The sequence below is a fragment of the Triplophysa dalaica genome, chromosome 10, assembly GCF_015846415.1.
Source record: "Triplophysa dalaica isolate WHDGS20190420 chromosome 10, ASM1584641v1, whole genome shotgun sequence".
Lineage (NCBI taxonomy): Eukaryota > Metazoa > Chordata > Actinopteri > Cypriniformes > Nemacheilidae > Triplophysa > Triplophysa dalaica.
In genome coordinates this window covers 4794361-4820450 of record NC_079551.1, presented here as the reverse complement: position 1 = coordinate 4820450, position 26090 = coordinate 4794361, and the positions used below count along the sequence as shown (strand labels likewise).

At 35.1% G+C, this 26090-nt stretch overlaps 3 protein-coding genes across 4 annotated transcripts; all 3 read right to left on the bottom strand.

The window, feature by feature from the left end:
- Positions 1-1735: 1735 nt before the first annotated feature.
- LOC130429898 (uncharacterized) lies at positions 1736-5724 on the bottom strand. Its single transcript, XM_056758742.1, has 8 exons — positions 5604-5724; positions 4858-4924; positions 4722-4774; positions 4333-4612; positions 3901-4206; positions 3327-3599; positions 2717-2827; positions 1736-1928 (listed from the first exon to the last, which is right to left on the bottom strand). The coding sequence occupies exons 2-8, from the start codon at positions 4922-4924 to the stop codon at positions 1810-1812; spliced, it is 1209 nt and encodes a 402-aa protein (XP_056614720.1). The 5' UTR covers positions 5604-5724; the 3' UTR covers positions 1736-1809.
- A 4114-nt stretch (positions 5725-9838) lies between these two features.
- Positions 9839-11451, bottom strand: LOC130430418 (SLAM family member 9-like). Of its 2 annotated transcripts, none has more exons than XM_056759522.1 (5): positions 11210-11451; positions 10749-11087; positions 10233-10535; positions 10059-10153; positions 9839-9978 (listed from the first exon to the last, which is right to left on the bottom strand). In XM_056759522.1, the coding sequence occupies exons 1-5, from the start codon at positions 11256-11258 to the stop codon at positions 9925-9927; spliced, it is 840 nt and encodes a 279-aa protein (XP_056615500.1). In that variant the 5' UTR covers positions 11259-11451; the 3' UTR covers positions 9839-9924. The 2 variants fall into 2 exon arrangements, with proteins under 2 accessions (XP_056615500.1, XP_056615501.1); XM_056759523.1 differs by having other exon boundaries at positions 11287-11451.
- Positions 11452-19262: 7811 nt separating this feature from the next.
- LOC130429897 (SLAM family member 9-like) lies at positions 19263-22453 on the bottom strand. The gene is made up of 5 exons (XM_056758741.1): positions 22402-22453; positions 20313-20648; positions 19756-20034; positions 19525-19617; positions 19263-19351 (listed from the first exon to the last, which is right to left on the bottom strand). Exons 1-5 carry the CDS (start codon positions 22451-22453, stop codon positions 19263-19265), a joined length of 849 nt encoding a protein of 282 aa, XP_056614719.1.
- Between the last annotated feature and the right edge of the window lie 3637 nt (positions 22454-26090).

Below are 26090 nucleotides of genomic sequence, written 5' to 3'. Positions count from 1 at the left end.
TGCCCTGTGTATGGTTCCCATCAATGCTACACATCATCAGTTGTGCACCTGAGCCTCATTGGGTGTTTCGGGCCTTCATCACAAGACCCTCAGCCAAGTAGTAAAATAGCTGAAGAAAAGTTTCTACAATAAGATGAAAAACAAAATGATATACAGTGTACAAATTGAGCTGCGCACTTTTTAACAGTAACACTAAAAATGGTTTCTAGATTTGTTTTCAGGTGCTTTTTATGAGAGAAATTTTAAGTTGCTAAATCTGCCTTTCACTTCAGCTATAGCACTGAACGATTGTCTTCCCAGTATTTTCTGAATGGTGTGATTTCAGATGAACGATCTGAGCCTGAATAAAGAACAGAGTAGGAGAGACGGACATCCTCCTTTGGCATTGGGTAAAGACAGATGTTCACCTGATAATTTATATTGTTTAGCCTATTTATGTTTGATGTTCATATTTTTTCAGTGTAAATTATTCTTAATGAAAGGAAAACTTTCCTGAATATTATCTTTATTGAGGTATTTTAGGGGTTTCAAACACATAAACAGAACAACCACAGAACCGGACAAAGCAAAGTTACAATGTATTTAAAATGTGAAATGCCTTTTTGACTTGGCTTAAAAAAAGGTCAATTATAACTGTAGTGCCAATGAGCTCTGAAAACATTTAAAGCAGGTAACAGGTGTGTTGCAAAAATGTTAAAATAATAGTATAATTGTGTATCCGGGCAAGTCTAGAGTCAAAACAATTAAAGGTGATTTCTTTTCTTAAATCAAAATGAGCTTTATCTATCTACATCACAGGATTCCTTGCATGGAATGTTGTTGCCATGTTGTTTCTACAGTAGCCCTAAATAGACAAAGTGATCTACAGAACGTTTTTTGTAAATTTGTTATCTTTTTCGGGGAAGAAGTGAAAACGTGACGACATCTTAATCCTTTGTCAGCCACCGTATACAAGGAGGGGGGTTTGATAGGTGTGCCATTGGGTGCAATTCGCATCCTACTAGATCACCACTAGATGCTGATAATTAATTAGACACAGCCCCTTTTCTGTTGATTACTTTTCATTTATTTTAATTGTTGTATTTTATGATTACAAAAGACAGTAAAACACCATAAAACACCGTTTCTCCAAATAAAACTTAAAAATACTCGTTAGAAGAATTTACTTGCAGAATTTCTCCGAGTTTCTCCTACTCAATAAATATTCATGTATAAATCTCACTGAAATATAAAGGTGTTAGGTATTTTTTTATTGCCAAATAACAGTATTTGCCTTATCACTGGTTTATTGTCATTGCTGCTGTGGCCGAGAGCATTTTCCACTGCAGATTAAATTCACAGATTTACAAAGTAACACAAAAAACAGCAGTCTGTGGGGTGGATAAATGTGAGCACAATGTGATGTTGGAATAAAAACAAACAATATATGGATTGGATAAAACAAAGATTACAAAATTTGACATAAAAATGATAAAAAAAATAAAAATAAGTGGTAGTCTCCAGGGATAAAGACTTAAATAAATTATAGGATTATAGCCGGCAGCCCATAATACAGGAAGTGCTGCAGAAATCCTTATGAAACTTCACTGAAATATCTCAATCTGCACAGACACGATGAGTGCAAATGATGCATTTACTTTAAAATAGAAATATTAAATTGTAATACAATATGTACCGTAAATATTTATCCATTATCTGTCACAATGATTTCTCAAACCTTTGAACAATTTAATTACTTTTACAGAGCAGCACTTTTATCTATTGCTCATTGTTATGTTTTATAACATAAAGGTATTGTAACTATTTGCATCAAATGGGATTCATGGGGATGACTTGTAATGACAACTCTTGTGATGGTGATGTTGCTGGCTGATTCAACAGATGTGTGTCGTCAGTTTCATTGCGTTTGATCTCCTGTCCTGCCGTTCCTATGACAAACACAGTTTTATTTTTCTGATGTCTAAATGATGTCATTTGACTATTCTATGGTTTAAGATGTCATATCAGGATGTGAACAATTACTGTCGTGACCCGAGGTAGTTCGGATAAGCGGTAGAAAATGGATGGATGGAACAATTACTGTAACTACATCTACCACTGTCGTCCATAGAGGCTTATCTGACTGATCTTTACTGGTAAATGTTAAACACACATAAACACAACAACACACACACATTTATCTTTAAGGAACATTAACAACTTAATAACTGCATTAACTCATCTACTGCACTGTAACCTTAATAACTGCATTAACATATATACCTTCTGTATATATTGTCCATAGTACATACCGACTGTCATATTGTCATAGAACATTTGTATAGTATTTACCTAATATTGTATTCTGTATTTATTCACACTGTATATCTGCACTTGCTAATTGCACTTCTGGTTAGACCTAAACTACATTTCATTACACTGTACTTGTATATGTGTAATGACAATAAAGTTGAATCTAAATCTAATCTAACATAACAAAGTCTTAACAAGTAAAGAAGTATTAATGGTTCAAAAAATCACTGTAAAAATTATTTGTTGTTCTACCTTAAGAAATTAAGTTAAACAGCTGCCTTGCATTTTTTGTTTTTTTTCAACTTAAATAATAATAATAAGAATTAATAAATAATATTTTTACGTTGAATTAACCAAACACATTTTTTTAAGGCAGCCGTATAACTTTGAAACAACATATCGATTAACTGTGAGTGATACTTGCCCATTTGACTTCGGAACCTATTCCAACAGCAATAGAGAACCAGACCAATAATAACAATATACAGAATAACACCACCAATGATAACACCACCAACGATAAAATTCCAAGGTGCTGTAATGAACAAACAGAAAACAGTTATTAGACTGATTTACTTCTGATTTTAACCAAATCTCAGTCAAAGAACAGTTGCGACGGAAAACATCACCAGAAGTCTTGACATCCACATGACTAGGAAGGTAAATGTGTTTTAGCAAATCAGCTTCAAAAATGTGTAATTCCAATTAAACCTTTAGGTAATCATCCTCCCAACATACAGTCAAACATTTGACCAGGTTGCATTTATTTATTCTTCGAATAAATAAGCTCAAATGCTTCAGATTTTAGACAAATTGAAAAAAACGTTTCATACACAAATCTTTAGGTCACTTATCATAGTGTCCATGGTGTGCTGATGACATTTGTTGTGAATTTCACATAGTTAACTCACTGTTATATACATATATACAGTAGATAGATTAAATATGTGATCATTTATAAAACATAAATTATAAATGCACTGAGATACGAGATCAGCTTTGTTAATAAACAGTAATCTTAACCGCTGTCATACCTTTACAAAATTCACTGATGTTGAGTGTTGTCGTTTTGTTGGTAAAAAAATTGTTTACAACGCAGCTGAAGTTGTTTGTATCCTGATAATCCACCTTCAGACACAAAAAGTTGCTTCTGATATCAGACACCTTGATGCTGGAGATTGATCTGCTTCCATTGTACCAGGAGAGAGTCACATCCGTCACATTCAACACTGAACACAACAACACACATTTTGATGCTGACGAACATTGTTTTGAGTCTTTGGTGATGATCGGAATGGGCAAAGGATCTGAAAAACATCAGGGAGTAAAGCCATTAACAACATGATCATACAAAGACATCAACATTGTAGTTCAAATAGATTATTCGATGTTGTCAGTTTGTGAAAATGTAAATGTGTGTGGGCCATAAAATATTTATTGTAATCAAAAAAGCTTAAATTGTGACGTGTGACGCTTTTGTTCAATAGCTGATATAGTCAGGGAAGAGTCCAAACATTCAGTCCGGTCAAATTATCATTATGCGTCAGTCACCGTGCAGCCTCCCCATGTCCTTTAAGCTGAATGGGCAGGAGAATATGTGCAACTCACCATATACAGAAACATAAAATCTACGGCATTCTTGACTTTTTCCGTTAATGATCAGTAGTTTCATGTTTCCAGTGTGGATTTTACTGATGTTGGTGACGGTGAGACGTCCAGTCTGACCGTCCAGGTCCAGTCTGTCATTACATCTTTTATCTTCGCATTCATAGCATGCTGATATGTTTTCCAGCACTTGAGCAATGAGAATGTTTTCATAAAGCCACATTATGTGATCCTCATACTGCACTTCAGTAAGGTTGGTTGGTAAAATCACAGAATCCCCTTCACTCGCTGGCACGGCTATTGCTCTCTCTGTTTCAAAAATTGACAATGTCTCTGTTAGACATTGACAGCGGATAACAATTATTCTAAAACAGACCTTAACATTAAGCAAATGAGCAGATCAGCCGAGTAAACAAGCAGTAATAATCAACACACCTCGACATGACTGACAGGATGAAGCAATGTCGAGATATGTAGTCTTAGTATGGCCTGAACTGGACACCACACAGCTGTAGTTGTCTTTATTAGGATATTCCACCTCTAGATACAGTCTAGTGATGAACTCAGAAACTGTATAGCTGGATAATGGAACGTTTCCATTGAACCACGAGATCTGACCTTGTGCCAAACTCGGCACTGAACACGCAACAACACATATGTTGCTTGAAACTTCTTTGCATGCCGGAAAATCTCTGGAAATTTTGGGATCTGGGATCTGAAAACCATAAAAGGAACTATCAAATACCAAAATGTTCAGGTCCAAGTCCAAAGTAGTAACGGGCAGTAAGCTGGAAGTTTCTAGAGTTTCTAAATCTTAGTATTACATTAGCTATATGAAAGTCATCCATCACTGTCTTCACTCCGTCACAAGACACACCTTTAACACAAAAATAAATTATTTACAGACACCTTGTTAAAAAAAGTTAAGCAGTTTTTATCCTGAAATTGTTTATAATTTACCACCAAAGGACCGTAGAAAGAACAAAACCAACAGAGACGATTTCACATTCTTCATATGGACCTTCATCTAGAATTCACAGATGAAAAACACAATGTATGAGAAGTCTATCTCTAGGTTTATTACATTTGCAGCCCCATTTAATTCACAACATGTATATTTATATACAGCCACAGTAAGAACACAGGAGAGCAGTGCAGTTTTGCCTTTACTCAGAATTTCACCATATTGTGGAAATTCCAGTTTAGTGTTTGTTGAATTGAAACAGAAACAAAATGTCAAATCATCATCTATTCATTTTGACACTGGGATTAAACATTAGGATTGTGTTGTAAATAAATACGAACTTGTTTTCTCGTCAGTAAACAAGTTAAATGTGAAAACATGACAACATGACCATTTTTTTTTTATTTTGACTTCCTTCAAAGACATGCAAATTAAACACTAAAGGTATATTATCGTTTGGTATCTGGGTGAAATGTTATCAATTAACAATCATTTTATCTAGAACTAGTAAATTAAATGATTTTGAAGTGGCTGTAGGTTTTAAATAAATATTTTTGTAATAAAACAAACAATTTACAACGAATATAAAACCAGTAAATGATTGTAATGGTTAATTATTAAGAAAATAAACGAAATAAAGTTTATTAAAAGTTTACTTTATTTTGCAGGTTTTAAGCGTGGCCTTTAAATAAAAAAAAAAAAAAAAAACGATTCACTCCAAAGTGTCAAATAAACTCAGCACCTTAAACTTTCCAGCGATTAATTTAGTACAGCGAAGTAAAAGCTCGTCCAGAATAATAACCCATTTAAGAATCTGCTGTCGATTTATAAAGTGAATATTTTAATTAAATAGCGAATCTACGATTTGTTCCAGGGCAGATTGTTTTGACTGACTTCAGAGCTATATCAACTATGCTTTCAGTCATGTGATATCAACGTCTCCTTTAGAGAAGCTGTGGTGATGCACATTATTCAAATGATTAAAATGAAACGGGATTCGATTTGACGACCAAAAAGATGATGTTGAAAGTGAAAGCGTTTAAAGCGGGACTATATGAACTTTAAAACAGTTCTGCCACCTTGTGGTCATTTATGGTCTGTATACATAGTTGTGTCCGGTATTAAAATATTTAGGACATAACAATATACTACATTCTGTAATAGAGCATCATTTGATTTATTTTTCTTTTGGTCGATGTGCTTCGGTTGTGTTTCAGCACAGGTGTAAATCACCTCATCCATTCCACATTAATGATACAGATTGAATGCTTTAAAATGAAGTCTTCACCCAAAAAAGACAATTTTGTCTTCATTGACTCGCCTTCGAGTTGTTCAAATTTTTTATCAATTTCTTTGTTCTGATAAACAGAGAGAAAGAAATTTGGAATAATGCTTATAACCAAACAGATTTTGCCCCCCATTGACTCCCATAGTAGTAAGAATTACTTGTTGTTCTGTTGAACACAAAATAAGACATTTTGAAGAATGTAGGAAAGCAAACAGTTCTGGGGCACTTTTGACTTCTATTGTATTTTTTTCCTACTGTGGTAGTCAATAGGGGGCAATGGTCAATGGTTGTAAACATTCTTCAAAATATCTTTCTGTGTTCATCAGACTTATACAGATTTGGAACAACTCGAAGGAAAGTAAATGACGGCAGAATTTTCATTTTTGGGTGAAGTATCCCTTTAAACAATCTTGTTATTTCAACTTTGTTGAATTTCTACATTTATGCATTTGTCAGATGCTTTTATCCAAATCAACTTGCACACACTACATATACAAAACATTTCCTGGGTATTAAACTGATGACCTGCGAGTGCCTCCTCTGTTTCAGCAACAGGAATATTTGCTCAGATTATAGTGTTGAAACTAGTGGTCATAGATTAATTTTTTTAATCTGGATTAATCTAGATTAATTCCAAGATTAATCTAGATTAATCTAGATTAAAATGGCTCATTTGAATTCTGCCGAAGGCATTCAGAATATGTGTGATACCCAAATAATGACTAAAAGTAAGTCTTTGAGAACGGGTTTCTCAAGCCAGGTGGCGCATTAGACCAGGGGCTCATCTCCTGTTTCCAAAATGCATCACAAACTGCTTGAGAAAGCTGTTCTACTATGATAATTGGTGATGAAAATTAAATTATGTTCAATAAAATGAACTTGTGTTTACTTCCGCATTAGCTAGAATTGCGTTTAGGTGGTACTTGAGACTGGAAGAGCTCCTACAATACATTTACATGTAGTCATTTAGCAGACGCTTTTATCCAAAGCGACTTACAAAGAGTGAGGGAGCAACAAGCGATATGTCATACAGGAGCCATAATACATTAGATCTCAATACAAAGTTACTGGTTTCAACTAAAGCTAGACCACTACCTGTTGAGAGAAAGTGTTTTTTTTAACCAATTCCGCATTGCACAAGGTGCAAACAACCTTAGTCTTGTCGATGTTTCTATTGGGAAGCTTCTTAAAAATTAATATTCCCTGAAGCAAACCCGGCGGCTTCATAGCTGCATCCATGTTAGCACGTCACGTTTGATGCGGTAATTTCACAGTAACGTTATGTTGTGTTCAGACCAAACGCGAATGGCGCGTCAAGCGCGAGTGATTTATATGTTAATGCAAAGAGCCAATAGACCTACTTGCTGCGCGAATCGCGTGAATGAAGCCCTGGTTATGAGATGATGAGGCGGCTTCTGCTTCCGCGAATGACGCGAATCACGCGTGTTGAAAAATCTCGTTCTCGCCCCGTACAGTGCAGTTAAGCTGGTATACATCCGCGCTAAAATATCAAGGTGAAAGTCATCATAGCTTGCGTAGTATAGACCCAGCTGCCAACCCAACTTTGAGAATAGATTAACGGCGACATTTTTTTTATCGCGCGATAGTTGAAACACATTTAAAGATACATTTATAAAGATAATAAAAAAGAAACACTGAACTTGGAACTATGAGGCATAAATGAACATGAGCCACTGATGACCTGAGTTTTGATTTTGATGTCTATATTGAATGACAGAACACAAGTTCGGGCAAAGTTATCAGCTTGGCGTTGCTGGGAGTTTATGATATGTTATGATTCTGATGTTGAGGTGAATCATCTCTTTTATCAGCCTGGACCCATACTGTTAAAAAGATCCAGAAAATCAGGTATTACACCAATGTCACAGGTGTTGATCCCAATTACAAAATTAAACATGTTTTAAAACAAATAATAGGTTTGAGTTCATAAGAATTGTCTGTTCTGCCTTGATTCAAGATTGAGCTATTCCTTACTGGAAACTAAGGCACTGTTCAACACCACTTCATTACACTATGGGATGTTTGCAGGACGACAAAACAATGTTAGAATATTTTTTTCGAGAGCTGCTCTGATGTGGAAATGGTCTACACCATGTTAAAACTGAAGTCATGAAATGCTATCGTATGTGCATTGTAGGTGTAATTTCATAAATATTTTTACTGAACGATTTACACTGTCAACATCATATTGCGTTTAGTTTATCTCTCATTCATACTGGTTTTGTTAATACTGTATTATTTTTAGATAATACTTGCCCTCATCACTTCGTAGGACCTTTTTTTAATGTTCATGTATTGCCAATCTTTTTGTTGTCGGTCGTCTGGTCGAGGAACGGGGAAAAAGTAGTCTTCCTAAACTATTACAACTATTTATTGATAAACCAGCTTTGTTGAGGGAAACAAAATGACAACGCTTTAGATAACAGTCTGCATGTACCGCTAAATTACACAGATTTTACTGCGTAACTAAAATTGTAACAATAAATATCTGATGGTAAAGAACAAGAATATGCAAAGTTTGGAGTATGGAAAGTAAGGAAATTCCTAAAATATTTATACTGTAAGTATTTTTAAACTAAGGGGGTAACTATTTTAATATGACATGGTATGCCTGCAATATTTTATACAACAATCTTGGCACGAACATACACTGCAATTTTTTTTATTTCATTTACACATTTGGCAGATGCATATATCCAAAGCTACTTACATTGCATTTTTCCTACACATGTATGTGCAATCCCCTGGAATCGAACCCACAACCTTGCGTTGTTCATGCAATGCTCTTACAAGTGAGCTACTGGAAAGCTAGACTTGTAAACTTGTAAGCAACTGTAAATTTGACAGAGTTTTGACTTCTACTTTAGATTTTAGGATTGTTGGTCACAAATAATTTATCTTATAATAAATAAACGGTCGAAATACCCTGTAATGGGCATGAAATAAAAAAACGCACCCAGAAACTAGAACCAAACCTATCACCTATTCATGTTGTCTATTATCAACATATAAGTGTTTGCGTCTCTAACAGTCACACGTAGGCTTTTTTTCATCTGATTTATAATATAATGCCATTGTTTTGACGTGTTTTATATATAGAGCATCATACCGTCCCAATTAAGATAGACAAATTAATCTCAAACTGTTTGTCTTAAGTAGTTAATAAAGTGTTGAAGAATATTTTCAAAACTAAAACATTCATTCTATAATATACAATTTTGTTCTAATATTATTTTTTTATCCAGCTCTTGTACATTAGCCATATAAAGCAAGATTTGAAAGGATATCTGTCACAGAAAATGCTTACATCATGCTTTGCCATTTATTTATCACCTGCCCTATATTCCATAAACTATAGAGTTTTTAGATAGCCTACCTTTCCTAATACATGGCAATTAAATCAATTACTATACACATATTCAGCAAAAAATGACCTGAATAAAAAAAAAACTTACCTGTATAAATCCACATTTGTTGGAATTTCAAATTATAGTCACCTTAACTGACTACACAAATCTCTCTCTGTCTCTGTTGTAGTGCTGGTTACATGTCACACTCAAATATACTACCCTTCAAATATGTCAAAAATCTAGCTGTTTGGAAATAACAGACACGTTTATTTATTCAACATGCATTAAACGTAGATGTGTTACAATTTTAATTTAAATAAATTATGCATTCTTCACATTTCCATATCATCCAAGAAATCTTCATATAGCATCAATAACAGAGGGTTTTCTTCTTTGGGAACAAATTATGGATTTTTTTGTTCCTTGGTGAACTCGCTATTGTCTTGCTCAACAGGGGCCTATGAGCACAAAAACATGAAGATGATAATCAAGATCAACCATTTTATACGGTACCATGATTGTTATAGTAGAAACGTACCCTACTTCCCCTTCTATTCCAGTAGAAACACATCCCACATATAAGCACCAGAACAAACAGTATTAATGCTAAAACTATGCAAGCCGGTTTCGGTTCTGTAACAGAGAAAAACAGCAACTCATTACAAAGAACATCTAAAATAAAGAACAATCAGACATAATTTTACTGTCCTACCTGAATGTGTCCGACAGATTTGAGTGATGTCTAAATGTTGTGTGTGGTTTGTGATGGGATTGTTGATGACACAGCTGTATGTGTTTGTATCGTGATATTCCACCTCCAGAGGTAGAGAGAGTCTGATGTTGAGATCAGACACACTGATGCTGGACAATAAAGTGTTTCCTTTGTACCAGGAGAGACTCACATGTGTCACATTCATCACTGAACACAACAACACACATTTTGACACTGAAGATCTTTCTGATGATTTAGGATCCTGCGGACAGTAACTGATGATGACAGGAACAGGCAGACGGGCTGGAAACCAAAGAGGAACATAACTGGAAGAATTTGCTTTTTGAAGGTTTCTCATATTCATTTCACAACATTTTTGGTGTAATAATACAATCATATTTACACTTCAGGGCCACCAGGTCTCCTTTGTCAAACCTGATTCGACTCATCATAATAATTCATGGAAACCAGCAAAGACTATACATTTGTTAAAAAGTCGTATTAAGCAAAACTCACCATATACGGTAACATTGAATCTCTTTTCTGAACATTTTGTCTTTGGTCTATTGCAGATTTGTAGTTTATAAAGTCCAGAGTTTGTGATGCTGATGTTTGTGATGGTGACAGATCCTGTCGTTTTGTTTAACTTCAGTTTGTCTCTGAATCTCCCATCAACATCATCATATATAGCGCAAAAGTTGCCATGTTTATTTATTTCAGCAATAAGATCCCCCCGAGGAACAAACATCCACAATATCTGATCATCTGTCTGTATGTGAGTAAGATCAGTGTGTAGAGTGACAGATTCTCCCTCCATCAGTGACTTCACTTCATCTGAATCGACACCAAACACACCTGGAGAACAAACAGACGAATTGACGAGATATACGAGAAAATTGAAACACAATAGTGGATATTTCTATGTTGGAAATTGTTATGCAAAACCTTTTTAGAACATGAAAGATAATCTCACTTACCGTTAGATATCACGACATACAGGCAAACAAAAATTGTGTCTGCAAACATTCTCTTCAAACATCACATGAAACAATACCTTGAAACACACTTTTTCCCTTTAAAGTCTGTCATGCTGAATGTCGTCTTCGGGAAACAAAAAGAAACTGTGTTGAGGATGCCCTACGCCTCTGAAAGTGTCTTTTCCAGCCTGTGAAATCCATGAAACGGAAATGCCTTTGCACTGATCCATGTCATATGGGTGGGGCAGTGAAAACATGTTTGGGGGCGTCGATTTTGTGTAAAGAGACGTTTTGTTTTGTGAAAGGCCACTCAAATTCTGAAATGTCAGAAGACAGTTCATGACATCACACTGTGATGTTTAGGCCCACTGACTAAAACTTTCGTAGTAAGTGCCATATTTCAAATATTTTCATGCAAATACCAACACAATTTAAAATTCTAATTTACTGTAAAAAAACTGAAAGCTCTAATATTGTGCATGTGTTTATGAAAATAAACTAAATGAATGAAATCACCTTTATCACAACAAATAATGCAATAATATACAGTGCATTGGCAAATCTCGTTCTCCTCTTGATTAAAAATATCTTCTCGTTTCTACATTTAGCCTACTTTGATTATTCAGCTCCATGCAAAGTACGGTGTGAACTGAACTTGATATGTTGTCTCAATACCCAAAAGACAATATAAAAAAAATAATTTTGTTTTTAATGGGAAATGTTAATAGCTTATAATTGTATTTCATTGGATTTTTTTGTGATGGTTTCTATCGTTTTTTACAGGGACTTGTGACAACACCTTAAACAAAAAGGTTGAATTAACCCAGCTAACTTTATAAATCATAGTCTGTAAATATCCCAGTAAAACAGAACTTTAAGTTATTTTTCATGTTTCTTTAAATGTTAGTGAAAATTATGTTTCTTCGTGTTGTTTTGTTTTGTTCTCCACAGGTGCTGAGTTACAGACTCCTGATGGTGATGGCCAATTTCCCATCTCTGCCAAGTAGCTCTTAGTCTTTTGTATAAAACCATCAAGTAGGAGTTTATTCCATTCTGCTGAATTCATATATTTCATGAATTACAGGTCAATTTTTATCAATTACTCTGCAGTTCTCGAGAGGATGAAGAGTACTGCGAAGTATTTTAAAGTCTTCTGTATGAATCCCCAAGAACCCAAGCTCGAGACCCTCTGTGCACAAAGTACTATTTGTGATCCCATTTGAATTCTTCGATCCAGCATATGACTCTGACCTCACACAAATTAGTCAAAATCTGATTCTAACTGCACACGTGGGAAATGAAATCTTGTAAAACTAGATTTAGGATTGTTGTTTCTATAGCCTCATGTTTTCCTCTTCATTAATTCACTGTGTGATGCTCTTCAGCATTTCTAATGTACTATTCAAAAAGTCTTGAATCATACACAAAAGTAAGGCTTTAGATCAATAATTATAAGAAACCTGTACTGAAACATGGGGATATTATATGGAAATATTTATTCATTGATTTGATATACTGTAACGCATCTCATTAATTCTGTGGTCTCTGTAGTTGATGATTTATATGTAATGCATATTATCTTTGAAATAAAAAATCTAAATAAATTAAATGTATTACTTGAGCTCTCAATATTGTTTCAATAGAAATATTTGGTAGAAACATTAAGTCTCCTTAACATTAAACCCAGGACACTATGTAACATTAATGCATTTGGTATTTCTATCCAAAGTGACTTCAAGCTACACCCTGGGCCCGGTTTTTCAAAAGGTTTAATCCTTTTTTTGCGATCCGTGATCACGTTATCCAGCTTACTTTTGGAGCCAGTTTTTTAAAGCAACATCGGATTGGATCAATCTGATCCGGATAGGAACTTTTCAGGATCACCAAATCTGGATAACCAGTGCTCAAACAGGATAGGAAATCGCAATGTAGAACTATAGATATGTAAAGAGCAACAAGTATAGCCAATGTGGGGTCAATATAAGTTTATTTTTATTTGAAATGAAAACACACACATTTAAAAAAAACTAAAAACAAGAAAAACCCCACCCCATCCTCTTCCAGCAGTCCGCTCATCTGAACACAAACAATTGAGCAATTGAGCGTTTAAATGGAGTTCTGAGAGTGGAACCACAGAAAGCAAGCATGCAACATAACTGTATTGTCCTGCACAACATCGCTACTAAGCTCAATGTCCCTCTCTCTGCTGACAATGATGCACCTGAGCCTTAGGAGACCCTAACCAACCTCCTGCATTCTGCCAGAACGAGCAAACAGGACGTGCAACAAGGGACGAAATAGTTAGACACTATTTCTGATTTGGATTTGTTTTCGATTTCAAAAATCAGTGATTGCCATTCTTCGCATTTTTTTGGTTATTCTGTAATCATTGCATGTATCACTAATACATATTCTAAATACAAAAATATTTTCGATTGTGATGAATATATATATCAATTAGTGACAGAATAAAACTTGTTTTTGGTCAATTTTGACAGCTGTTTGGAGGATTATTTTTTGAGACCAAACTCTTTCTACTTTGCTGTAGGCCTATACTGAAAGGCTGAATACATTAAAGCTTACCTAATCACTGTAGCCTGACGGATGAACAAATAAAATTAAAACCTTATGAATAAATATGATATCTTGTAAGATACTGCATGATCCAAACATAGTATTATTTGATACATTTTAAAAGTTTTCATTACATTTTGGGCATTGAATCCACGCTGAATCCACCCTTCTGATTGGATCAGTTTAATCCAGATTTTTTGGATCAAAGTGATCCAAATCCTACAAAAAAGTTCTGAAAAACCCAAACTAAAGGTTTGATCCGGATCAAAACCAAGATTGGATTACGAGATCTGATCCGATTATGTAATCCGTTTTTTCTTTTGAAAAACACATTTTCAAGATTTGATCCAATCCGTTATCCAAAATCCTAGTGGATTACTTTTGAAAAACCGGGCCCTGGGGATATCACAAGATGCACTGACTCCGTAATGCATAGGAAGACTCCATCCCTCTCACTCTTTACTGTATTTTATATATTACAGAACTATATAATGTATCATTGTCGATTGTCACATGAGGATGACATCATTGATTGAGTAAGAAAGGATTTAGGTTTAATTAAGCCAAAACAATTCATGCTAACGTGGCCACCAATACTTTTACAGAAATATATCTTTCACGCAAGCCACCCTAATTAAAGGCCGCAGATGGAAACTGGTGTGTCAAAAATATACATTTGTTTATTTCACAATTTCTCAATTATATAAACAATTTAAAAAGACAACTGTAATACTCTATGAAACTTCCCAAATCAAAACACCAAATGGTTACTGGTGTGTACAGAGTTCTCCTCCGGAGACGTGTTAGAATTCAAAGCACACCACGTCACTCTTAATAAATGAATTAATACACAGGTAAAACAACCCAGTTAAATATGGTATCTGTGATTTACAACCTTTCTCCACTTCACACGCACACCACTGCAGGTAGTTGTCTCCTGGGAAAACTACACGTTACCCAATAAATATTTCAAACCAGAGAACCCAACAGAGTATACATAAGATTATAAAAACATACATTTATAAAACACAAACCTCGTCTCCCTCTCACATATGGCCCTAAGGCGCGCAGCAATCGGTAGGTTACAAAATATGGTAGGCAGTTGGTATAGCTAAAACTGATTAGGAAAAACAGTGACTGGACACGTTCGGTCAGGGTATATTCTGGCAAACTGTTTCCCGATCACGTTTTGCAATCGGCAAAGCAGTCTGTAGCACACGCCGTTTACCAACACAAGATAGATATTCGCAAAGCAAATCGGCCGTGTCTGATTTCCCAGCGCTACACAATCGATTCGAATTTGAAACGAGAAGCAGGAGACGTAAGAGGCGGATATCGGTTTGAAAATTTCAAAGTAAAAGTTGTAAACGTTCGAACGTAAACCGCAAATGATTGGTCAATGTACGTAAGGTAACCCGCGCGGCAGTCTGAATGCAGAGAGCATATCTTTAACTCGACACACCCGTTACCATGAGTTTATAAACGTATAAAACTTTATAATACCACGTAGGAAAATGGACACAAAGATACACACAGAGCTTGGAATGCAGATGGGAATTCAAAAGAGAAATTTAAGAAAATTATGTTGTTTAATTATTGTATATTTATTTTTGATGAGCAATGTCGTACAGGTTTTAGACTTCTGGCTATTTAAAAAAAAGTAACTCTTATAATTATTGCGTTTATCCCACAACGCACATCACTTTGCAAAAGCACAAGATTATGTTTTTTTTACCAATACCAGCATGTCCAATGCTTAAGTAAAATTGATTTTATACAAAAAGTTATTGTTGCATAATATATTTTAGATATAATATTGTCGGGTTAGGTCTTAATTAAAATAATTACTAGCTGAATCCGCTGTTTGAATCGGTTCAATGAAATCAATAATGACTCGCCACTGTTCACATATGACTTACTTCGGTATAGCGACAACTATTGGCGGTTTAAATTTAAACTTTATTTCTATTAATTCTATTAATCTATTCATTTCAACGTTCTGTTTTTTAAAATGCACTAAATCATTTACAGGATACGAAAGACTGCGTTTTTTTCAAGGTCTGAGTTTTTGTTTCTTGGTATCCTCTGTTAATTCGTATTTATTTGAGTGTTTATTCAACACGAACAATGCAGGATAACATTACAGATGCTCTACACACAGACTTCTAGCCAATGGACCATTTTGCAGCCCCAGTCTATGGTTAGGCTTTTGAAATACAGTAAAATAAAAGTGTAAAATGACAAGAACAGTAATTATAACAAAAATCTGAAACCGTATACAACCATAAATGTTCACAATCCTGCTTTTATTTTAACCATCAAATCGTAAGGCTGATGCATGTATTAATATCATAATTTGATTAATTGTGAACGTTTTAGGTTTATCTGTACCAAATTCTATAAGGGGTATGTAATTTTATTTAAATATTCCAGCAATGGCTTATTTTAACCCAGCAGTGTGTTCTGTCAAATATTTAATCATGGGTCAAAAGAACCCAGCACGTTTTAGAGTGTTCATATATACACTGCTCAAAAAAATGAGGGGAACCCTTATCATCGCAGTATAACACCAGATCAGTTAACCTTCAGGAATATCAATCAACCTGTGACTTAAGCATAAGTGACTGTGAACCATTTTTACAGTTTTTGGTGCAAATAAAAGTGACAACAGGTATACTGGAGAGTCAACCGCAAGGGTGGTCTGGGGTGGACCATCGTTAGGGGGTCACACAGACCTCATGTGCTATGGGGTTGAAATCCTCAGATGTGTTTTCAGACCTTATGCTGGTACAGTGCAGGGTCCTCCTGGTGCATGATAATGCCCAACCACTTGTGACCAGAGTCTGTTGACAGTTTCTGGATGATGAAGGCATTGATGCCATTGACTGGCCCTCATGTTACCCAGACCTAAATCCAGTTGAGACCCTCTGTGATCTTGTATATCCGAAGCTGTCAAGTAACACCATAGACTGTCAAGGGGCTCACTTATACTCTGATCCAAATCCAACTCACAGAGGAAGTCCCCCAAGGCAAAAGATCTGACAACAGATCTGAGCATTTCATCCCCTTATAGTCCTCCACAGACAACCATTGCTGTTGCCTCTCTAGTGTACCTGTTGTCACTTTTATTTGCTTTATGCAATTGAAACTTATTAACCATAAGTTTTCCCTATTTTTTTTTAGCAGTACATAGTATATATTAGCCAGGGTGATTACAGTTGTTTCAATTATTATATAAAGAGGTTAAATGAGGGTTCATAGGTATATTTGAAAACTTCATCATGTGGAAGTCATTTTGGTTAAAATCCATATTAATGGACATTTCAAAAATCACTGACAAAAAATATGTCTAAACTGAAAGAGTTCCGTGAATCCTGAAATTGACACTTACCCAACTATCAAAAATCATGTACTAAAACTTAAACCAATGCTTTTAAAACTTGGGGAGACCTCATATGGGTATTTCAATCATCAAATATAGATATCTTTGCTGTTGGCATAATAAAAACCGTTGGTAAAACTAAAAAATATTTAATGGTAAGGTTGAAATTTTTACGGAATGGCCCATATTCTTAAGTTTATATTTTTATGGTTTATTAACGTGACAATTTAGCCGGCAGATTTGTAAAATTTTCATTTATACTTTAACTTTTACTTTGAAATTTTCAAACAGATACCCGCAGCTCGGGTAGCCAAAAAAAATAAGTAAATAACGTTACAATAATTAATTGTAGTTTGGGCGGATGAGAAATCAATCATGTTTATTTAAAAGCAGCATTCGTTGACGTCACTGAATCTGCTGCTGAAAAATGTTCCAAATATGATTGTGTGCACTCTACTTTAACAATGGATCTTCCTACAAAGCATAAATATTTGACTGAAACTTGTTTAATATTTTTTGCCCGAACTTTAACTTTGAAATTGTTTAACTATTGGTCCGCCCCTTAATTCAACACCTCGTACTTTAAACTCCTTTATATGGGATCGTGCTGCGAAAACAAGAAGGAACATTGGGCTTTGCGAATCACCCATCGTGTGTTGGTAAACGGCGTGTGCTACAATCTGCTTTGCCGATTACAAAACGTGATCGGGAAACAGTTTGCCAGAATATACCCTGACCACGTTCCCTGTGTAGCAAACAGATGTTTGCACCGTGTGTCTTCCCCGCAATCTCACACTGCAACGGTTTACCCACGTTCCCTGAATAGCAAACAAATGTGTGCACCATACGTCTTCCCCACAATCTCACACTGCGTTACTGCAGAAGATTTGTCCACTGGCCAATCTCCAACCTCAAGCAACGACAACAGCACTGGTTTGGACCCACAATCCTGGTGCTTTCACTCCCCACACTGTACCGACACACTATGCTGGAACGACAGTCTTGCTTGTCGCTCTGACTACGTCTCTCTAAATAGCCATCTGAGCAATTAAGCGCTCTGAGGTGACGTCCCCTGGGTCCTAATGTCCTACCGCTTACACTAAATATATATTTAAACAATATAAATAAAAAAACAGTTTCTTAGGATGTTTTTGGACATCATTAGAGATGGTAAGTAGTTTACAGTTAACAAAACGTAAATAATATCACTTACACCAAAATACAGCAGATCATAACTCTCCTCTCTCTCTCTCTCTCTCTCTCTCTCTCTCTCTCTCTCTCTCTCTCTCTCTCTCTCTCTCTCTCTCTCTCTCTCTCTCTCTCTCTCTCTCTCTCTCTCTCTCTCTCTCTCTCTCTCTCTATCTATCTACTGCGCATATCTTAGTGCTCATGTAATAAAACCCATGAGGTGTGGACCGTTTGGCCACGACTAGATTCTATTCTTGGCGATATGGATGTGTTCCAAATGTGGAACACTACATTCCATAGTCAAGGTTCCCACCCACTCTAAGACCAGTCAAAATTCCCTGGCCTTCACTGACTAAAAAGTTTCTTTCAATGTCTGGAAATAGACCGTTTAAACGTTCTATTAATATGTGGTTAGTTAGAATAGGATAATGTCTGGAGTAATACTGTTTACAAAGCTGGAATCTGAGGGTCCAAAAAAAGCAAAATATTGGGAACATGGAACATGATCTTTACTTAACATCCTAATGATACGTAAGACTGGTTTTGTTGTTCAAGGTCACAAATGTCAACATGTCAACATGAAGCAAACACATTATTTTACCACCTGGGTAACAGAGAAAACATATTATGTCTATATTTAACCTTTGTTTTTTCCAGACAGTCACAATTGAAAAACTGCTAAATCAACTGATCTTGTCTACAAGTTTATAACACTGGAGAAAATGAAAGGAACTGATTTTCATTGTGGTATATTTCTCATCTTCTATAAAAAGAGGTTTATGTGCTGCCCACCACAGACTCCCGGGGTGAATATAAAAATAAGAACACTAATGAAATCACACAGCTGCTGTGCATGTGCCCCTAAAAACTCAAACTAAAACCGTTGGTCTACAGCGTGTAGGAAATTCTTCAGTAATTCTGTTCAGTTTGCTTCCACATTTCTCCTGCATATTCCTGGAAATCAAATTCAAGTGCGATTGTAGCTGATCCATTTGAGCCTGAGTAAAAAAGAAAGACAAGTGTGGAGGAAGAACGTCATGTTTCAGTAACCATCGAGAAAAATATTTACCTGAAAACTGTTTTTTAACATTTGTTTAATATATTTTAAAATATTTATACATATAAACAATGATTAAATTAATCTTCATGTTTAATTTTGGGTTGTAAATACTTGCCTTCTTGTGGCGGTAAATCACAAATGCTACCAGCCACAGCAAAAACACAGTAACAACAATAACAGCAGTACTTATCAAGAGGTTTAGATCTGTAATACATAAAAATACAACAAACAAAAAACAAAAAACAATTTAACACATAATCTATTTGAACTTTTTGGACAAAAAAACTTGACAAATCATTATCATAAGGCTTTGATGTGACTTTGATGAGTTTGATGCCTTACCCAAACATAGCTGACAGTGTTCAGTGATGTCGAGATGTTGTGTGTGGTTTGTGATGGGATTGCTGATGACACAGCTGTATGTGTTTGTATCCTGATATTCCACCTCCAGAGGTAGAGAGAGTCTGATGTTGAGATCAGACACACTGATGTTGGACAATAAACTGTTTCCTTTGTACCAGGAGAGACTCACATGTGTCACATTCATCACTGAACACAACAACACACATTTTTCTGATGAACATTGTGAGTTTCTGATGATGACAGGAACAAGCAGATGAGCTGGAAAAAAAATATGAAATCTCAATTGTAAGAACGTCCTAAAATTCTTGTCGCAATTGCTTTGCCTTATATTTCAATACATTCATCCTTTACACGTCATAACCTCTGAAACTCTCTATTGTCAAACCTCACTCAAGTCCTCAGTTTATAAGTAACAGGTGATTTGTTAACATAAAATATAGATACCTGTGAATCACCGATCTAGTTTATAAATGAAAACTGAAACCTATAATTAAATTATATTTTTGTTATTGGAAGGTTGTTTTGAGATAACTTACCATAAACAGTAACGTTGAATTTTGTGTAAATTATTTGTTTGTTGTTCCTGACGTTTAGTTTATAAAGTCCAGAGTTTTTGATGCTGATCTTTGTGATGGTGAGAGATCCAGTTTGATCATCCAGTTGTAGTTTGCCTTTGAATCTCTCATCATCATCATATATATAGCTTGAGTTGGACTGTTTATGGATCTTAGCTATATCAGTCCCTTGAGGTTCAAACATCCAAAGTATCTCATCTGGTCTCTGTATGTGAGTAAAATTATGGTGTAGAATGACAGAATCTCCCTCCATCACTGACACTGACTTCACTTCATCTGCATCAACACCAAACACGCCTGAAACACAAAGAGAAACATCTTGAATATTGTCTATTGAACCAACATGAAGGTGCATTCGCAAGAAAAAACGTGTTTGGCTGGTTAATTTAATCTAAATGTGAATACAAATAAGTTTGTTTCTTAAAAAAAACAGATGACATTTAAGTAATTGTTTGTTTAAAAACGAAGGTTACTCCAAAAATTACTCAGGCCATGGACTTCATTGTCGAATTTTAACATATTTGCTGCAAACTCGTCCTTTTAAAATGTGTTTGTTATTATCAAACCCTTGTGTGGAATTTGGGGTGTTATATTGGCGCAGGGCAGGGGCGCATATGTGATTTTTTTACTGAGGGGGACCAAGCAATTAGCAATTGATTTCATCTCACTTAGTTATTTTGCATAATTCGGGCTTTCACTGCTAAAGAAGTTACATTTACATTTATGCATTTGACAGATGCGTTGCATTGCATTATCCTATACATTTGTTTCTAAGTATGTGCAATCCCATGGGATCAAACCCATGACCTTGCCTTGATGACCATTGTGCTTACCACTGAGCTATAGGAAAGCTACTTTGATACTTTGGGTCTTTTGGGCTAATTCTTTGCACTAAAATTAACTGTTAAATCGGTATTTGCCTCGATCTGTCCACTCCCCTAAAAGTCATGCCCTCCACGTTTTGCTGTGTTTGCTAAGTGCAAGACTAGCTATAAAATAAATAACAGAACTGATCTCCCACATCTGGGAAAATTCAACAGGTATAGGATACTTAAATGAAAAAACAAATGATTCTTTTTTGTCTCTTCATTGCCGTGTGTGGCAGTTATGCAGATAAGTTGAGTTTACCAAAACATCAAAATAACAAGCTCAGTCATAGACGATGACATTTTATCACTATGGTTGCAGCTACTACAGGCATAATTGGGGCACCTAATAGTCATAGGACCCCGGCGCCGGGATCAGGTGTCATAGCAGGCAGGCAGCCACCAGCACACACAAAAGCTTTGTCCCAATTCAGGGGCTGCAGTCTTTAATGTGGCAGACTTAAAAATGAGGACTTTGTCATCAAAGCACACAGCCTCAAAAGTCCAAGAAGAAAAAAGGAAATGAGACTCTCTAGCGGAGGATTTCCTAATTGCGCCAAGTGCAGGATACAGCAGAGATGTTTCTGAATTTTTTTAACAAATGCAAAGCCAGAAAAATTATATTTTATTTTATAGAATGCGTTTATGTAGATTAAAACAGTCCAACAGTAAATTAAATTAACCAACTGTACACATTTAAAAGTCAATAATGCACCAATAATGTTAATGAGCAACATCATATGTAATATTAAAACCATTAAAACACTGAAATGGACTGATTTTGTGAATTACATACTTTTTTTAAGTTGTGATTGCCTTGAGTTGTGCAATGACACAATTGGTCTAAAAATGCAGCCTTCGCAGCACCCGAATTGGGACACAGCTAGAGAGCACAGAGAATGTATGACTCATGCACTGGGTTGAAGCTACACAGACTCTTACTGTCCTTATGTCTCATTCAGAAATGTATGCATGGGAATAATGGACATTTAGTAGTAGCTGTTTGAAAAACATTGGTCTGAGCATACACAGCGTACCTTATATACATTATAAAAAAAGTGTATAAAAAAATGCAGCTCATATCTTTTACTGTTACTTACTATCACCCAACTTCAGTAGTTTTCAACAGTTAAAATAATAAAATAGAAGCCCACTTACATTTCATAACATGTCATTATACTTACCGTTAGAGATTATCATGCACAAGCACAAGAAAACATTCTTCAACAGCTGCATGAATATATCTTTGTGAAAAAAAAACGATATTCCAGAAGTCTCCGTTCTTCTTTTCAACACAGTAAAGATGTTTGAGATACCAAACGCCTGAAGAGTCTCATAAATTCAAAAGACGCAGGTAAAAGAAGCATTTCTAAAGTGTCTTACCCTCCTGCATCAGGTTTAAAATAAAACCAGTGCTCAACTTGAACCGCACTCTGGGAAATTGTACATGTCACAGGTTTATGAAACTGGAGGAGTGTGGCTTGTTTCTCCACTGGACAGGTGGTGATTGTATTACTCAACCCTTTCAAATTCAAGCTGCGGTTAAAAACATAAAGGGTCACACTTAAATATGCTATAGGGGGAAATTAACAAACCATTAAATACGACCTTTCCCCAATAAAATCTTAATTTGTTGCTTATTAATAGTCAGTAAGGTACAAATAATATATTGGTACAAGAGCGTCTGAAATAGATGCCAAATCTCAGACTGGCAACGAAAGTCAAACTCACACTTTCCTAAATGATTCTTCAAAAATATTGTGTAGTAAAACATAGTCAACAATTGTCTTATCACAATACTGGTAGAATGCCTGCAAAACAAGTAATCTATGTGAGTTTAGAGGATTTGTTTATAAAACTACTTTAAACCTCACAATGATTATCTTAAACTGAATAAGAAGAAAATATGAGAACTAAGACAGGAGCACTAAAACATGCACACAGACAAGACTACATCTACAATGAGTGCATAAGACAGCTTAACGAATATGGTACAACAATAGTGTATGTAAAAGATGTGCAAATATCATTTCTCAGACGAAAAGATCGAAAAGTTTCGTTGTGCTCAATTTCACAGATTGAAGCCTGAGAAAACATGGGAGATTGTATCATATCTAATTATTTATATTTATGAATATTAAATCTTAGATACAAACAATATTTTATATTGCATGTAAATACTTTCCATTTTGCAGGTGTATACGACACCTGCTGTGACCCCAAACAAACAATAAAAACAACAGCAGCAGCCGATTTTTGATTTGCAGAGTTGAATTTTGCATAAACTAAGCAAATCAGACAATTTTCATCTAATAACATTGTTCTGTAAGTGCAAGGCTTCTTAATGAATACACCATGCAAAGTTAAGAACTAGACAAAATGGGACAAAGCATCCAGCTCAAGTGGGAAATAATAATACTTAACTTTGCTTAAAGAGCATGTTCCCCGTGATCCCATTTTCAACCTTTAGTTATTGTGTGACCTTGCTGTTAGAACACAAATGATCCCTCCAAAATGATAAAGCTCAAAGTTCAGTGCCGAGCGAGATATTGTCTTTAACAGAATTTGCTTTTCAAGGACTATAGAGAACGGCTGGATTGAACTAACCCTCCAGTGGTGGACAGGCACGAAGTAAATTTACCTGAGTACTTAAGTACACTTTTTGAGTATTATTGTACTTGCACTTTAACTTCACTACATTTGAAAGACAAATATAATACTTTTCACTTATTAAAAGGTCCAATGAAAATGGTTTCTATACAGCGGGATTTCCTGTGTATGCAAATTATCTGGCTTGTGATTTGCCAGGAACTTTTAATGTTGCCATATTTTAAGTCAAAGTCTTTCATCAGCATATCGCCGAAACAAGAAGTGAAATTCCAGAACGGTTTCTATTTTCAGCAGCATGGTTAATATACCAAATTCCTAGGAAATAAGTCTAATAATAAATTCAAAATGGCTGTGTCATTCCAACTCATGTATGTAATTTTATGCGCTGCTGTGACGTTCACTCGGGGGCGCTGCCAGGAATTTTGGGCCCCATGACAAAAATTCAAAGTGGGCCCCCTCTCCGCAGCTGTTGCACCACATCTCTAGGAACGAACTGTCATATCAAAAGCTTTAAATAACTCTAATAAAAGCATTGCAACTGTCTTGCTTGTAGTTCAAAACTAGTACTAGCACAATTTTTATTGCTAGTGATTTGTACATGCAAGTCTATTATGCAGTTCACTATTTGATGTAAGATTAAAAGCAACCATAAAAAAATTGCTGAAGGCTATCTTTTACAGTCTCAATGTATTTTTATTGTAAAATTTGACAAAATGGAAAATTGTCTTAACAAAATGATTACAATTTATTATTATTAATTATAATTATTAATAAAAGATTTTAAAAAAGAAAAACGAACAAACTTAAAATTAACATCTTCCTCTCAAAACAGTGAAAACAGTAGATTTTTATATTTAGCTGCACATTTATGTCATCAAGAAAATAAAGTGGACACGTAAAAAGGAATTTCCACACCAGGGTTATTATAGTGCTAAACGTTTCCCTGGACTGATTAAATGGTGATTAAATGTAGGCTAACACTAGACTTTTGCTAGCTATCTTATTTCACTACATTAAGCAAACAGGTTAATACCTCTCACAGACTATAGGCCAGTGGTTCTCAACTCTAGCCCGCGAGATCCAGTTCCAGATACAATGGGGTGGTCGGTCAATATGGATGTTTACTTTTTGACTTAATTGTCAATCTTTCCGTCTTTTTTAAATAGATATAAGCCTGAAGCTGAGATTTTCCACAGCTGATTAAATATTTTTTGCAAGAAAGGAAACAACAACGAGTCAAAATAGTGAATCATTAAAATATATATAAAAACATAAAAATAGACGTATTTTAAAAAACATGTTTTCATATATTTAAAGTCCTTTAGCAATGTTCTGTTTGAATATTACTGCTCATTTTACCAGATAGTTGAAAATATAGTTTCTAGAATAAGATGTAAAAACAAAATGATATACAGTGTACAAATTGAACTGAAAAATAAATAAAAGTCTGGTAAAAATGTCATTACGTTTTTTGACTGCTACACAAGAAACTCAGTTTTCAGTGTATCAATTTCACAGATTTCCTATAAAGAGATCTATGTGCCACCAAAAAATGAATCAATAATATTAACAATAACCACAGCTGGGTATTTGGGATTGCTTGAAAATTGAAATCAGTAACTGGCACCACTTGGCACAATTTTATTTAAATAATGTAATCCCTTAGATTACACATTTCTTGTAATGTAATCTGTCTTTTTTTTATTACATTTAGATTACATTTGTTTGCATTTGTCTGTTTTATCTTTACCTGGTGCATATCTGTGTCCACAACTCTTTTCTTGTAAAAATTTTAAATATTACAATTATATGAAATTATAAAAGTACATGAAGATCTAGGAATTAGTCCTTTATACTGAATGACGGCAATACAACAGCACATGTAGTTAAAGTAAAAATAGTTAAAGAACAGTAAAAAGGCCCTACAGTGAAAATATCAAGTGTAGATGCCAATTGATGCAGTGATTGGCAAAACAAAAAGTATGCAGACGGCAATCTGACAATAAACATTTAATCTGAACAATAAGATTTTTTCTACATAATTTAGATTGATAAATACCCGCATATATTATAGTCACAAAAATAACATTTTGTTAGCAAATGTAAATGTTCACAACAGAAAGACCTGCCTGTGCTTGTGATTATCTCTTTCACTGATGCCCAAAATGTAAAGGCTGTATAGTCACATCTCTGTTGTTACTTGTGCCAGTTTGCCTGTTTGATACATTGTACGGACATTAAAAAAAACTATTGTTGTTTTGGT